General features: G+C 39.3%; 1 protein-coding gene across 2 annotated transcripts in view; it reads right to left on the bottom strand.

The window, feature by feature from the left end:
* Positions 1-17,143, bottom strand: part of galnt9 (polypeptide N-acetylgalactosaminyltransferase 9) — a 108,391-nt gene that overhangs the window by 44,288 nt on the left and 46,960 nt on the right. For both annotated transcript variants that reach the window (XM_042487464.1, XM_042487465.1), the window contains exon 5: positions 12,577-12,774. In XM_042487464.1, the coding sequence (XP_042343398.1) occupies positions 12,577-12,774 (198 nt within the window). The remainder of the gene's footprint in view (positions 1-12,576; positions 12,775-17,143) is intronic.

Here is a 17,143-nt window from a genome sequence, read left to right as displayed (position 1 = left end):
CTCACTTCCCAATTTGACAGTCTACTTAAGCTGCAAAAACTTCCCAGCTCTCTTTCCTTGTTAATGCAACTGCTGCCCTGCGTCTGTATTACTGTCTCTCTTACAGTCGCACCTCCACCCCTGCATCCACATGCAAGCTCCAGCTAGCAGGTGGTAGATATTTAATCCTCACTCCCCAATATCTCATGAAAACAAATCATTTGGAAGTGATGAGGCCAGAGACTAGATGCCAAAGTCTGGCAATGTTCTGCTGTGAAATTAACATTTCAAACGTGAGTTGTCTGTCTGATCTGAGGAAAAAAATCCTGCTAAATGCTCAAATACTGTTTGTTGGATGTAGCAGCATACAGTGGGTGAATCAGAGCTTTATACAGAAAACAGCTGCTTGCTGTGGCTGGAAATGAGTTGACGAAATTGGTGAGAGTGAAGCAGAACTTCACAATAAAACCAAAACAATGAAGGAAGCTTAAATGATCTGTATCACTAAGGGAAAACTGCAGAGATAACGGATTATTCTCCGTGGGTTTATTGCCATGAGCTACATATTACACATCGTAATTTGGTACATTGTTAATACAAAAACACTGAATAGTTCAGCTTTATTATTTAGATGGAATAGTAGAGGCTAGAGATGTAAAACATGACACTAGCCCTATTCCCTATTTCCCAGTCCAGTGCAACAGTCCAGAGTGGCATTTTAACTGTACTTTTGTGATTTCATTTCATTTATTATTTGTTTAATAGAAGAAAACTAAAAAAAATGCTTTCAAAACTAGCACAACTTGAAAACTACACAAGTTTAGCTGGTAGAGCGAGAGATAGAGAGTGTTTCTCACAAAACAAAGTGGTTACTTTCCACCTTTACTAAAAGGAATGGTCCCACTTTAGCTGCCGTCCCCCCAGGGCTGCTTTTCACTACTATTATCTGTCAGGTCTTAAGTGCTCTGGGAAAAAGCCCCACAAAAAGCACGACATTCATACAGAGTACTGAGCTGCGTTATTTTTTTCTCTAAAGTGACCATGAGTGGCTTTATTCTTCTTTCTGAAATGACTCCCGGGGTAAGTTCACCATACATTGTTACACACACTCGTACAGAAAAAGCATATGTGTGTCTGCCTCTTAAGTTTAAGAGACATGGCTGGGGAAAGTACTAAAAGGAAAAGCTGCATTATGATTCATTGACTCTGTATTAAGAGAGTGCACTGAGCTATACACTGTGTGAGCCAAAAAGAAAGGTGCTTTTACGTTTAGACGCTGTCTGGGTCGTCACCATGGAGTATTACTTTGAAATCCCTTCATGAGAAGATGAATAAATCTCTAATGCAGGGACAGATGCAAACGCACCTGGACCAGTATATAACCAAGGAAAGCCTTCCTACCATCTTTGTTGGCATAAATCTTTTTGACCTGACCACATATAGGCTGCTAATACTAGACACAACCCTAACCATCTTAGACTCTGTCCATTCTTGATTAAAAGCTCTATTTTCTTTTAAGAGCACACCACGCACCATCTGACTGTTGTCTTACACATCTCGTATTTCCCCCGTGTGTGTGTATGTGTTTGTGTCAGTCAACATACACACTTCTGCACTTCTAAAATATCCTAAAGGTTTTAACTACTTTGGAGAGAATAAACTAGGCTTTGCAAAGTGTATTTTCATCAGAAGTTGTTGGTACAGGCCATGCTTTACACATGGCTGTAATCCACTATTATTTGGAAAGCAAGATGAAGAGGTTGCAATCTTGAAACATAATAAGTTACCTTTGCCATCTGAACAATCTACAGGAGAAAAATGTAGATAATTTTTCAGGAATTTGTTCCGATTAGGCAAGCTGTGATTGCTCTTTCACGTCAGAAGGTGTTGGCCGTGTTTCAGGCTGTTCAAAGACAAGTAATGCAATGATTTTAATGCACGAGGAGATGCAGACAGAGGAAACAGCTGATCAGTCATGTGAGTTAAAAGTTCGCTGCATCAGAATTTATTCAGTTAATGCATTCCATATGCCACTTTATCGCATCAGCTCTTTTTCTTTTTTGACAAAGGCAATACCAAACTCAAGCAAGGTTAAAAACTTATTTGTGCTACTGAGGAAGTTTTATCGAATTTTGCAGTTTCCATACAGATTTTCTAATGTGATACTTACAAAAAATACATTAAAATACATTTATGGAAATACACCTACTGACTCAAGTTGCAGTGCTCATCGGAAAGCAAGGATTGGCTAAGTAGCATCACCTGAGATGATTTACCATGTATGCAAATTTCCTGGGCCACTATACAGATGCCGTAAAGGCTAAAATTGCTGCGCCAGTTATATAGAAACACTCCATCAATATTTAAGAATCCTCGATAATTTATCCAGACCTTGGTCATGTTGCTTAGTGGCACCCACCCCCCAAAAAATTTCTTGCCTACTGCTTAAAAGTTAGATTTTGACAATCCATATGGTTAATAATCTAGCCATCCTCATAACCATCAAAGCACAGAGACACATACTTCCTAGCGGAGAATAGACACAATACAATAAGAATGCAATACAAGCTAAGCATACAAATTAGTTTTATAGACACTGGGACGTAACTTTACTGAGAACATCTCATGCTTCCTGACTTGTGTACTCTTTTTGCCTGACGTAACCTCATACAGTCTTTGTTTAAATTATAAGGCGGCGACAGGGAGGCTTTCAAGTGCCATTATTTGCACTCAGTGTGCAGATAAAAAGACAGTCACAGCACACACTCAGCCTCGTTCACCTCATCCTTTCTCCTCTCTTGACAAGTGACCTACCTTGCTTGTCTGCATCGTGCAAACTTTGTGCAACTCTCTTTAAGTGTCCTCTTTAGAATAAGCTTCCTGGCAATGTAAACACTGTGTTATAGTGCAGACTCAGCATCTTAAGTCAGACGCATGTGACAATGAAGCTAAATGCCTTGGCTGACCATATCTGTTATGTTTGTGATACTTTTCAACATCATGTAATGTACGGTTTTAATGGTCACAACTTTAGTGGGTTATGTGTGGCTATAATGTTTATTGGGAAAAGAAAAGAGAACAAATTATATAGCAAAGTTTGGTGCCTCTATCATTAGTCTGGTGTGCAAGGTGATCAAACATGCAAAATTAAGGCATGAAAAAGTAATTCCCCCACTAGAGCCAATTAACTGAAGCCAATTACATGAGTAATCAGAGCCAGCTGTTCCTCCAAAAATGCAGAAAATAGAGAGGCTGAACATGTCCACTTTTGGTTTCGAGAATCAAACAGCGACGCTTTCATTCCTGACTCGCAATTTTACAGCAGCTTTCAACAATCAAACAAAGAGAAATCAATCATAGAAGAGCCAGAGGTACCAGCTTCTCCATCGACTGAAACATTCAATAGGCTTTGATGCAATGCAACCAACGTTTCTCGGTCTGAGCGACCCTGCCATCAGTTGTGTGTGAAATACAACACAGTCTCCGGTGGCTTTTTTGGAATATTTTGTAAGTGGGAATGACACAGCCATTGTTCTCTCACCGTCAACAATTTTTTTCACCTGCACTGTTGTACTGGTTCTTTGTACCTACATGTATACAGTACAGTGAGCTCACTTCAAACAGCGACATGAAAGAGAGTGTTAGTGGAAAAACAAGACCAAATTGTAAGAGTTTGTCATATAATAACTTCTGGGCTGCATTAGACATCACAGATTGATGCCGGAATCCTCCGATGGTTTTCTCATTTAATGTCATTAGATTTAGTTATTTTTAGTGTACAGATGGTCGGCCTGCAGGGCTCATCTGCCCCTCGCACCCCTTAACTTTGGCCCCTCGATCGCTTGCTTGCAGTATGAACATCTGATATATGTATGCATTTTGGCAGGATAAAGGCTTTCATTTCAGATTGCTTCCTTCTCTTCCAGATGAAGACACTGCTGTTGAGACTGATTTTTGAAAGTGACATTGGGCTTGTATGTGACCTCTCATTTCGAAAGGTGCAGTCCTGATGCTTCAAGTACAGTAGAAGAGGAAAATTAGTGAAACAATGTTAAGTAATTTCTCTTGAATATAATGAAACTAAATGGTACTTGAATTGTAATGTTTTTAAAGTGCAAAAACAAAAACCCTCTCTTTCCAGAAACCATGACGTGGTAACTAAAGATAATCAACAGACCTTGTAGAGAGAAGTTTCATGATGGAACTATTTTCTTTCTACCAAACTGCATCCACGAAGCGTATCACCTCACCAAAGAAAGCATGCATCTACTCATGGAGAAGAGGCTTATGACAGTGCGACATGTACACTTTAACTGTGTACTCATTTATTCTTTTATGCACAATTTATTGTTCCACCTGTTTAAAGCGCAGTGGTGTCTAAATTCCTGCTACAGCTTTCCAAATCTGTAATTTGCTGGTTTATATTAAACCTATCTTTATCCTGATAAAAAGGTATCCTCTGATTCATCTACCTACGTCATATTCCTGTATTCTGTTTTTCAAGTATCTGTTTATGCAAGCTGCCTAGACTGAACAATTTTGTTGAAGTATCTTTTCAACAGTAATTGCAGGAAGTACTGCAAATGTATTGCTTAATCAGGTCTGACTCATATATATTTTTTTTTTTTTTTGCCATAGAGTGATTTTACTGCAGTCACAGAGGCTGACAAACCCGAGAAACTGCTTTGATTTTTAGCATGGGCCTCCTATAAAGCACAACTCTCATCCAAACAGAACGCTTTCCACCTTGATAAACAACAGCCTCTGTGTGATCTTTGTTGAAAATTTCAGATATCTGTCCACACAGGACAGAGTAGGAAGGTATTGGAAAAGGCCAGCGCAAGGTTTGACTGTCAGTAATCGCTGTACTTTGCCAAAGCAAACCTGTTTTTTGTCAAATCTCCAAAAACTATCTTCAGTACTCACAGAATGTGGCAGTTCTGTGCCTTCATGTGCCTTTTTACTTACTTTGTTGTTCAATGTGTCCAAACAGCCAGAAAAGGCTTTGAGACTGAGCTCCAAATGGCCACAAAGCTTCTGCTGTTGATGGGCAGAAACCTCAAGGAAACAAGTGGAAGAAAGATTTCCAATAGAAATCCACATAGCCGACACACTTCAGCTGGCCCTTGAGGGGATCTGTCCATTTGCAGCAAAGTGTCAATGGGGAAACATGAAGCAGCTCTGCAGCGTATGAGGCTGCTCCCATGTCTTTCTCCTATCTAAAGTCTGGCACTTTATGCTCAATAATATATGATCTTCATTGAGATTTGATAAGACATCTAATATTTAGGTCCACAGTATAAACCATCATCACATTGTTTGTTTGTATGAGGCCAACTGTATCAAATGAAACCGTTATTGCTTGGACCGAGCGAGATAATGAAACTCTGCTTTGGAATTCAGTTTTTATTGCCCCTGGTCAAAATCCAACAGTATGTGTGAATGCTTTAGCTTTGGTAGTTTGGGATATTAGAAAACATTCTGACAGTAAGCATCAGTATGTTTCATGTTTGCAGCTTGGTTAAATTGCACCAGCCAAAGCAATTCAAAACAAACTTGCTTATTCTGATTTCAGCAACTGTTCAATTTGCCGATGGGTTTAAAATCAACTGACAGATTTACTGATTAATTTTGAAGCATGGCAAGGTCGACCCTCGAATACTGCAGGCCCTTGAACTCCCCATTACCCAATGTGCTCCCTCAGATCCTGAGGCAGACTCCTTAAATTCTGGCAGTGTCTATTCCTGATACCAAAATGCAGCCTTTTCGCTCTAGAAAAATCTGGTAGATAAACCAATGGCTAATTTACTTATGGGATTGCTTTTACTTTTATTTTTGCTATGTCTGTTTATGCTCTCAACACTTTTCCTTGTGGTGACTTTTTTGTACTAATTAAGACACCCAAATCCCAGCATATAAGGGACCTCTTGCTTAGTTGTAGTCTTGTTATAGCTGTAGTCTTGTTAGCAGGTTCCACATCTTTTTATCTCTCGATCTCTCAATAAATCGTCCCTGATCGAGTGCTTCTTTTTATAAACATCTTTTGTGATTCCTGCGCTAGCTCAGCATATAGACATGCAGTTTTTCTTTAAAACAGCTAAAATAACAGGCCTCATTTGCAAAAAAAACTTTTGCACTTTTTTCCCTAATTTTGTTACTCAGAAAGGTCTGAAGAAGTCTACTTTAGATTCATGATGTATTCTTAAACAGCAGAGGTTTTACACTTGTGTTCTCATCATGAAAAATCCCATTGTCCTTGCAAATCATCTGCACATCAGTTTGGCCAACTGATCCCTTTGAGTACAGCTAAATGCAAAATCCCATCAAAAAGCATGAAACTGCAGGGCTGTGTGCACACACAGAAACTGAAAAAAAAGTCAAAGAATGTCAAAAACAATAGTCTGAAGAGGGTGGAGCACTGGACTCCAGATGTGAAAAAACCCCCAAAAAAGTTCTGAAGTGGACGCCAAACAAGCTGTCATATTTAGACATGTCAGTAGTGGATATGAAATAACAAAAATAACAAATTGGGTGCTCGTTCAGTGACAGCTGTAAGTATGTAAGTATGGTTGAAAAAGAGTGCACAACTGATGAAGAAAAAAGGTTTGATCTCAAATTTGAGGTCAAAAAAGAAGAAACACAGAAGAGAGACGCTGACCATTGGAGAGGGACAGGCTTGCACTTGTTGCTCTCAGGAAATAGATCTACATGATCTGAGAAAGTATGTTGCAGTAGCAGTAAATATGCCTTTGTAAAAGTAGGCCTAGGGTGCAGAGCAGAATCTTTGCAAAAGCTGCATCACTGGGTTTGACAAAGAAATTTGTACTAGAGAACAGTTGGTAAATAAGGTCCAGATGAAGGCACCACAAGCGTGAAAACAACGTGGTACTGTGAAAGTGGTCACTCATGGTGAACGTACAGAGAATTATCACCTGAAACTGCAGCTCCAGCTTTATAGTGAGTTTCAGCAATCTGTTCAGCCCACAACTTTACTGTTTTGGTTCACTCTCACCACAATGTTTAAGAAAAAAAAGTGCTCTTCAAACCTGACATACTAATGCACCAAACAGCAGACAGACACGGTTAGCTACAAGCTGGTGAACATAGCAGAGCATTAATTAAGAATTGGTAAAGGCCAAAGCAGCTGGACACAATCATAACTCCAATTTAATGATAATGTTGCTCCGTAACTGCTGGATGTGTGAATAAGCAACTGTTTGCCAACATGTTTGCCTTATCTACTTAATAGGTGATAATGTCAGTCTTCCTACAGCTGCCCCAGGTGTTGTTATTATCAACGATTCCTAAAAAACAGAATATTTTCAGGGTCTTGACAAGTCAAGTAGAGGGCCATCACTCACACTGGCTCCTGCACCAGCTTTGGCTTTACCTTATTAAATCAAGGAAATACAGTTTGAGTTCTTCCATGTAGAGCAGCATATGAAATGTCCTTCAAGAGTGTTTAAATGCCCAAATCATAAAACAATTCAGCCACCATATTTCAGATATATTCACAGTTCCATTGCCTGTCTCACTGAGACGTATGCATTTATTCATTTCATCAGAGAGATCAGAGCTCAGGGGCAGCTGGGAACCCTAACCCTGCACTTGGCAGGTAACTACAATGTTTAGTTAAAATGGATATTTTCATAGGTATGACCACATTTGCTATGTGCATACTGCACCTCTCTTTTCACGTCTTTTCCACTCTCATATTTCCATGTTTTGTTTTTATGTATTCTCGAATCAAGCCCATCTAAAGATACTGAATAGCCTCAAAATGTATCAATAAAACACACCACATTACAGTCACACCTCTCTTACTGGTTTCGAACCCATTCCAGTTTCAGCGTGTACAACAGCACTTCCTGCCAATATCCAGTGACTTCACACAGCCATTGAAAAGCAGTGAGCAACATTCAACAATCTGACCAACTCTATGCAAAGGAGATGTGCATGAGCCAAATGGTGGTCACACCAAATACTGACTGAACCTCCTTCGTATCAAAGAGCAAAAAATACATTTCTGGAGCATAAGTCTCGAGGAATCCTGATAAATGTCTTTTTAAAGATAAATCTGCACATTTTAGAGTGGCCTTTTATTGTTAGCAACCCAAGGACAACAGTGTCCAGTTCTGAGGTCTTTACTCTGGCTTCCTGTCTCTCAGAGAATCAATTTCACAATATTACTGTTGGTTTATAAAGCAGTGAATGGTTTAGGACCCAAGTACATTTCTGACTTTCTGCTACAATATGAATCATCCTGGTCCACCCAAGGTCTTCTGGGACAGAGCGGACTAGCCAAGACTAAGCATTTTTAATACGCACCACATATCTGGAACAAACTCCCAGAAAACTGCAGGGCTGCTGTAACTTCACGTCTTTTAAATCAAGTATAGCCAAGTATCAATATATTCTTTTTCTGTTAAAAAAAACATTCTGGCATGAAACTTTTCACATGCCTGTGTGTTCAAACTTCTGATGTGACCTCAAGATTTCATAGCAATAAAGCTGCAGAGGCAACACACTAAGCCGATAGCAACATTTGCAGTCCAGCACTGCTATGAATATGAAAAAAGATGAGAAACAATAGCTGAGCTACTTCATGCTGGCTCTGACTTGACCTCGCACACTTGGCTCCTGCACCAGCTTTGGCTTTACCTTATTAAATCAAGGAAATACAGTTTGAGTTCTTCCATGTAGAGCAGCATATGAAATGTCCTTCAAGAGTGTTTAAATGCCCAAATCATAAAACAATTCAGCCATCATATTTCAGATATATTCACAGTTGCATTGCCTGTCTCTCTGAGACGTATGCATTTATTCATTTCATCAGAGAGATCAGAGCTCAGGGGCAGCTGGGAACCTTAACCCTGCACTGTAGCCTGCTGGCAGGTAACTACAATGTTTAGTTAAAATGGATATTTTCATAGGCATGACCACATTTGCTATGTGCATACTGCACCTCTCTTTTCATGTCTTTTTCACTCTCATATTTCCATGTTTTGTTTTTATGTATTCTAGAATCAAGCCCATCTAAAGATACTGAATAGCCTCAAAATGTATCAATAAAACACACCACATTGCAGTCACACCTCTCTTACTGGTTTTGAACCCATTCCAGTTGCTACTCTCTCTCTGTTGTTGCGCCTTTGTGTTTATTGAGGCTCAGCCACGCTGCCGTGGCAACAAAATCATGGTAATTTTCTCTGAATGATGCAACATTTTCTTATTGTTATGGCAGGAGATGCTGGTGGGCTTCATGCCCAAGGTTCTGATATTATATCACGCATCAGGAATGTGACTGCTAATGGTCTCCACGCTCCAAAAACATGGAATAGACGAATGAGAAACCTGACTCTTTTAGCTTTAGCTTGTAAACATTCATTGATATTCATATTCAGGTCACCACTTTATGCAGATACAGTATTCAGAAAGGCTAACTGCAGTTCATGTGTTTTCTTGTTGTCTTGATAAATTCAGTATGATGTGCATTTCCACAGCATTAATTTCAACTCTGGAGTCTTACCATTTGCACTGCTGGAGAGTTCCTATTTTTTAAACAGAAATGTTGTTTTGATTCATTAATTATTTTGAGTCAGTATCACTGTTATGTTATATTTAAGGAAATTTAAATGTCCTGCATAGATGTTTCCTATTAAAAAGCCTTCTAGTGGCTCAAAGACAGTTAGACCCTCCTCTGGGTTTTCTGTTAGACTTTTATTTTGAAACACTTGCCAGATGGGTTCTATTTTACTGACCATTGCTCATCAGCAATAAAAAAAAAACAGGTAAATGGAAACATTTTAAAATAATCAATGATTGATAATGCAATTTCTGCTTAAAAATACACAGTAACATACTTGTGTAATTTGCATTTTGGAAATATACAGTACATTAGAGTAATTTTCTTTAATTTTTAGGAGCATATCTCTCCCTTTTTACCCATACAGTTACCACTTATTAGTCTTAAAATTGAATAAGAAGTTGTTAAAATCACTGGTAGCAGATGGCTTTTGTGCAATTGGTGTAAATATCTTTTTACTGTTGAGTTTTGACTCTTGTTTTTTTTAACTATTTACACTGTTCTTTTGCCTCTATTTCATTTTTCTTTTTTTTTTTGCTCAATTCCTATTTCTATTTCTAGTTTCACATCTTGTTTTTTACTATTTAAATGGTTCTTTTTGCTCTATTCACCTTGTACATACCTTGCTTTAAAATCGTTTTGCTGCTGTAACAATGCAAATGTCCCCGTTGTAGGAATCTAAAGGGCTATCTTATCTTATCTTATCTTTTCCAAGATAAAATCATCTACCTGAAAGGTGCTGCATATCAAGATGCTGATTAAACAGCATCATGACTATACAGGTGTGCCTTTGGATGGTAACAACAAAAGGCCAAAATGTGCAATTTGAACACATTACACAATGCCACAGATTTTGCTTTTTCAGGGACCGTGCTGTTTGCATGCTGACTGTAGGAACCTGTGAACCGAATAATCCTTATGCAACCATAAGCTGTCTCCAATGCCATTTCCAGAAATTTGGCACTACATCCAACCAAAATCACAACTGCAGACCACATGTAACCACACACCCAGGACCTCCACATCTAGCTTCTTCACCTGCAAGATTATCTGACCAGCCACCCAGACTGTGATTAATTTGCACAACCAAAGAATTTCTGCACAAAATGTAAAAAATGTCTCAAGGAAGCTCAACAGCATGATCTTTGTCCTCACCAAAGTCTTGACCTGACTGCAGTTCGTCAGCATAACCAACTTGAGTGGGCAGCTGCTCACCCTCAATGGCATCTGGCACTTTGGAGAAGGGTTCTCGTTACAGATGAATCCCAATTTCAATATTATCAGGCAATTAGCAGATGGCATGTATGGCACTGTGCGGGTGAGCTGTTTGCTAATGCCAACATTGTGAACAGAGTGCCCCATGGTGGAGGTTGGGTTATGGTATGGGCTGGCATAATATTCGGACAACAAACACAGGTGCATTTTATGGATGGAGATTTGGATTTGGATTTAAATATTCAGTGATACCATGTGAAGATCCTGAGACGAATTATCATGCCATTCATCTGTTGCTATGACGACATCATGTCTGACTCATATTTTACTCGTTCTTACATGGCCCACATACTCACCAGACATATCACCCATTGAGCATGTTTGGATGCTCTGGATCAGCGTGTACAACAGCACTTCCTGCCATTATCCAGTGACTTCACACAGCCATTGAAAAGCAGTGAGCAACATTCAATAATCTGACCAACTCTATGCAAAGGAGATGTGCATGAGCCAAATGGTGGTCACACCAAATACTGACTGAACCTCCTTCGTACCAAAGACCAAAAAATACATTTCTGGAGCACAAGTCTCGAGGAATCCTGATAAATGTCTTTTTAAAGATAAATCTGCACATTTTAGAGTGGCCTTTTATTGTTAGTAACCCAAGGCACAACAGTGTCCAGTTCTGAGGTCTTTACTCTGGCTTCCTGTCTCTCAGAGAATCAATTTCACAATATTACTGTTGGTTTATAAAGCAGTGAATGGTTTAGGACCCAAGTACATTTCTGACTTTCTGCTACAATATGAATCATCCTGGTCCACCCAAGGTCTTCTGGGACAGAGCGGACTAGCCAAGACTAAGCATTTTTAATACGCACCACATATCTGGAACAAACTCCCAGAAAACTGCAGGGCTGCTGTAACTTCATGTTCTTTTAAATCAAAGCTGAAGACTTTACTCTTTGCCTGTGCCTTTTATTGAATCAATTACTTATTTATATATTTCACTGCACTGTAACTTTTAGTTTTGTATTTTATGCATGTTTTCACACATTTTCAGCTTGCTTTATCTTTTTTCTAACTTTTAAATTAAGTTTTTAGTTACATTTAAATGCTCTTTAAATTTCCCTGTTTTGCACTGTCTTGATGCTTTTGATGTTTATGTTGAGCAACTTGAACTGCCTTGCCTTTAATTAATCATGCTGTATAAAATTAATCATGCTGTATAATCAGCATCTTGATATGCAGCAACTGTCAGGTGGATGGATTACCTAAAAGATAAGTGCTCACTAACAGATTTAACAATTAAGAAAAATGCTACCGAAACTTCAGTAATAATATACATATATATACACACATATATATATAACTATTTACAGTAACACAATACTCCTGATACACCTGAGCTCTTTCTTAGTCAGTTTAAGTCCATTATGATTTTACCAAGGACACATCTAATCAATTCTAGGATTATAAGGAAACATGATACAAGCCAGTGCTGTCCTCCAATCAACGATGGTGTAACGGTTTGCCCTGCTCATATTCAACATACAATTACACTAATGACACTGCATCGCTGTGGCCTTGTGATCCTGCATCAAAATGACGATATTCATCATGGTAATTAGACAGCTTCGTACGGGAAGGCTTTATTTGTGTGTTCGGGTGGAATGTCGGACCCCAGTGCACCTTAGTTTGATGGTTCCACTCATGAATAAGTCATATCCTGAGGCTATCCATATTTCATCAAACATCCTCATCTATAATGGACGCTGTTGGCCAGCTGAGGCCCTCACCTGATAGGGGCTGTCTCATCGCCCTTGTCCAGCCACTCCTGTGGAGGGATGATGTACATACACCACAGCCCCCAGTTGTAGCCATGAGCAGCGTTGGCGTACTGCTGCACCTCAAACGTGTTGTACTTAATGTTGTCTATGGCGGGCAGGATGATGCGGGTGTGATCCTCCTTCATTCGGGTCAGAATGGGTTCAGCCCTTTGGATGAGAAAAGAGACAGAAGTTAAGAGCCGGCTTTCTGTGTTAAGTATGCAGACGCTTCATTGCACAGTTGCAAAAGGTGAAGAAAGACAGTGAGAGGAGAACAGTCTGTTACAGGGCAAATAATAAAGCTGTGCATATTTTCATTCTGTCCTGCAGAGGTTTGAAGTATTAATATTGCAGCGATGTTAGGATGAATAAATCTGGTCAACAATGGCCAGATGGAAACAGTATGTAAATGTGAAGTGAAAGCTGTGGTTTCACGGAAACTATGTGCAGCAAATCAACCCAAATATTGTTCATACTTATTGAACAGGTATTTACTGTAGATCCTGATTTCATAAAACAGTGCCAGTAGCAGCTATGGATGACTGCAGATGTCGTCTCAACTTTCACTCCAGCGCTACATTTACATGGGTTTTCGGCAACAATGCAGTCTGTCGAATCAGCATTTATTCTGCGTTGGAAATGATTGCCAAGATCCGCTTCCCTCCACTGTTTATGATGTGAAGGTCTTGCAAAATGAATTTTCAGCAGAACAACAAATAATATCATATCATATTTTATATCTCCTGCCCATGAAAACGAAATGTCAAAATGTGACACTTATCCTGGTGAGAGACTTGATAAGAGGTAAAACCTGATAAAGCAAAACACATCAGGTGAAAAGAGAGGCTTAGTCTGCTCCTGGGAAAACTATTCACTCACTGTCTTTTTTTCCTTCTATTTGAAGGGTTGCAAGTTAGTTTCTGAAAAAGGCCTTGCTCCGAGCACTCGCCAGGCTTTTCATCTCATGGCTTTTGCTCTGAGGCAGCTTTGGCCGGCACAAATTCTTTTAGAGCACACTGAGTGGAGAGCAGGGGCCGTAGTCACAAAACATCTTAAGGCTAAGAGCAGCTCTTAACAGGCCAATTTGGAAGAAACATCTTGGAATGACAGGCTTGTCAGTACGCACACCAGAGCTGGGACAATTTCAGGTTGTGTCGGTCTGGTCCGATGTACAAACTTGATTTGATGCAAAGTGCAAACCAGCTGAAACAGCATTGTCACTCTGACACATTGTAGGGAATTAAAAAGTAGCCTTCATCAGCAACCTGTGCAGAAAGCGTCACAGCACGAAATTCAGTTTGTATTGCATTAGTAATACGCAATATGACAATGTGATGATGATAATATTATGTTTGTTAAACGTGTTTAAACAGACTAACGGAGCAACGAGTGTCTGACACAGCAGTGTGAAATTTATTGCATAGCAACATAAAGGAGATCAATTAGTAGAGGTGGTAAGCGCACATTGTGTTTGTTAACTAGAAAGTTCATGTGGTTTTTTTTTTTGGGTGACAGGACAAGACATGGCAGAGTTAAGGCCTGAAAGATAAGCAAATGCACACAAAATGAGAACTGTCAATTTTCATACAACAGTTTACCTTGGAAATGGTATACTGCTGCAACCCTACTTGAAGGAAAACAAGTTATTTTCCAAAATGTCAAACTATTAGAAGTGGGTATCACCAGAAGCCCCACAATAAGATATTATCACAAAACTTAAGTCAACTATTATTTTAATCATTTTTATTGCTGCAAAATGTATCTAGTGGACTGACAAAGCAATTGATCATATTCTTCAAGTAGGCTACCAAACGTTTTTTTTTTTTAAAGATTATTTTTTAGGCATTTTTGCCTTTATTAGATAGGACAGGAGATTGCTAGCGTAAAGGGGGAGAGAGGGGGGATGACATGCAGCAAGGGGCCACAAGCTGGAATCGAACCCACCGCCTCTGCAGCAAGGACACTGCCTTCATACACGGGGCGCCTGCTTTATCCACTGAGCCACCTGACGCCCCAGCTACCAAAAGTTTAATTTGTATTTGTAATCTTAACAACATATAATTAAAAAATAGCTATAATCAATGTCAGTGTATTGATATACAATATTGCCACACTAAAATATCGCAATAACATGCTGTATCGATTTTTCCTTCAACTCCTATAAACTACCCCTTTAACTTTAAGGCAATTCTTCCCAGTGACTACAACCTCACAGGCATCCTCGAGATTTTCCTGTGAAAAAAAAAAAATGTGATAGCAGTTGCGATATTGTCTCTGTGTTACCAATGGGTGAACAAACTGCTCATTACAGTTTTGTTTCTTTGTTTAGCTCAGTGCATCTTGTTTGGGGACAGTCAACGTCCCAGGAATGCTTCAGTGCTTCCTCTCATCTTACATCCACAGTCAATTGGTAAAAGTAATGCTTTTTTTAACTACACACGTTTTGGGGACTGCATTTTCCACAACTGGAGTATTCATTCATGAACACAGACCAACCTCCAGCAATCATAAGATGTGATATCATCGCAAGCAAAATAATCGACCCAACTTTATTTTTTGTGTCCTCACCATTCCTCACAGTAAGAGCTGCCCTCAGCAGTTTTGTTAACAGGTTTTAAGAGGCAACACTTTGCTACTGTGGGAACTTAAGTGCCATTTAGGAGGACTTGTACCGGTAAGATAAAATACTCCTGATTTTTGTGTCTCTTGGTAACTGGAATGGTTTTCTGTGGATGCCTCACACAGTAAGCTTCCTCTGCTATTTAAAGCTTTGTCCAAGGGCAACATGCACTTCAGATCCATATGGTACAGTATGACGCCGAAATGCTGCCGGCGCTGGCTGCATTTGTATAATCTTCTCATGCTGAGAGATGATCTGCGCCATATCTTCAAAGCAACTCTTCATAGGCTCAATTCGTCACATGATATACTTCTAAATTTAAAAAAGAAAGATGCAATTATAAAATGATAATTGTAGCTCTCCAGAGGACTCCAACAATCCAACTTTCTGTCTCTCTCTCACCACCCACTGACTTTCTTTCACTCCATCTTCACTCTCATCCTACCCCCCCATCTACTTCTCTTCAAGAAGTGAAACCCATTTATCTTCTCAAAGCAAAATTACTACTTATCACATGAAGGTAGGGGACAGAAAGTACAGATGGAATGGATCCAAATTAAACGATATGGGATGTCAGTAAAAAATGAAGCAGTACTAAGAAAATCCATCATTTAATAACGAGAGAGTGGTTGGTAAAAGTATTACAGACCCATCCTGAGAGGCTGGCAGACAAGTCTGTCTGTCTTTACTCTGAAGCTATAAAGTTTTAGAGTTTTCCTCTGAAATTTGTGGCTGTATTGATTACCCATGCTGTAGGGAAATGTTAACTAGAGTCAGTGGTCATGTTAAGCAAACAAATCATACAATTCAGTAGTGACTTCAAGGCAGAGGATCACATCAGAATCAGAATCAGAACCAGAAATACTTAATTCATCCCTGAGGGGAAATTGCTTTTAATTACAGATGCTCCCATTCTAAAGTCTTAAAAGAAGTAGAAAAGTGTGGAATATATAAATAAAATTTAAACATAAGTACTAATATAAAATAAATATATCTAAACACTATAGTACAGTATAATTGTACATTTGTTCATGTACATTTGGCACCATCACTGCCGAGGCATCACACGTATAAGCAATACGTTTTGTTATTTAGTTTAGAGATTTTGGGGTGTTTGGGTGTTTTTTTTACAGATTACACAAACATTAAGCTTTGAAGGCGACAGGCTATCTGTTTCCTCCCGTTTCTCGTGTTTATGTTAGACTAGCTCAATATATCTGCGCTCCATCCAAAATAATTTCACTTTAAGTCCTCCGGTGTGCATTCAGAAAGGCAGCAGCAACAACACGCCAATCACGAACTGAAGACCAGAAACCCACCCACAGTGTGCTTCTGGTCTTTTGCTAGCCAGCTTGGGTACCAATTGTTGAATTCCCCTTTTGCAATTTTTTGTGTTTCAGATTTTAATCACATCCATTCACTAGCAACCTATGATGTCTTGGGTTGAGTCTGTTGATCAATCAGAGGCTATTTTTAATAAAGCAGCAGAGGGCACATCATACTTAGAAGGCAGACTCACAAAGACAAGCTCAGACTCAATGAGAAAATGGCCATAGTTGTTAGTTTTTCACTTCTGGTGATTGCGTTTACACTACTACTCTTTTGCTTGTGGCATATTTTGTGCAATAATCTAAAAATCCAATAAAAAAATCCGATATGCTATTTGTCAAGGACACAGGAATGTGCTATCTTCCGTTCTGGCCCAAAAATAAGCATCATCCCCACACCACTCTAAGGGGAAAAATGCTTTTGCGCCTGCAGAGAATGTTTTAGTTGCAGTACCACGAGTGGCCCCTGCCACAAACTGTCAACAAGGCTGAGTGGTGGCACCATATCCAGCTCTCATTTTACATACATGGTTACACAGCACTGTCACATTCTTTTTTTAACCAAAGCCTGTGTCATAACAGATTTCAC

Source organism: Plectropomus leopardus, chromosome 6, assembly GCF_008729295.1.
Source record: "Plectropomus leopardus isolate mb chromosome 6, YSFRI_Pleo_2.0, whole genome shotgun sequence".
NCBI lineage: Eukaryota > Metazoa > Chordata > Actinopteri > Perciformes > Serranidae > Plectropomus > Plectropomus leopardus.
Note: the sequence above shows the minus strand (reverse complement) of the source record. Positions and strands in the feature narration are given on the sequence as shown.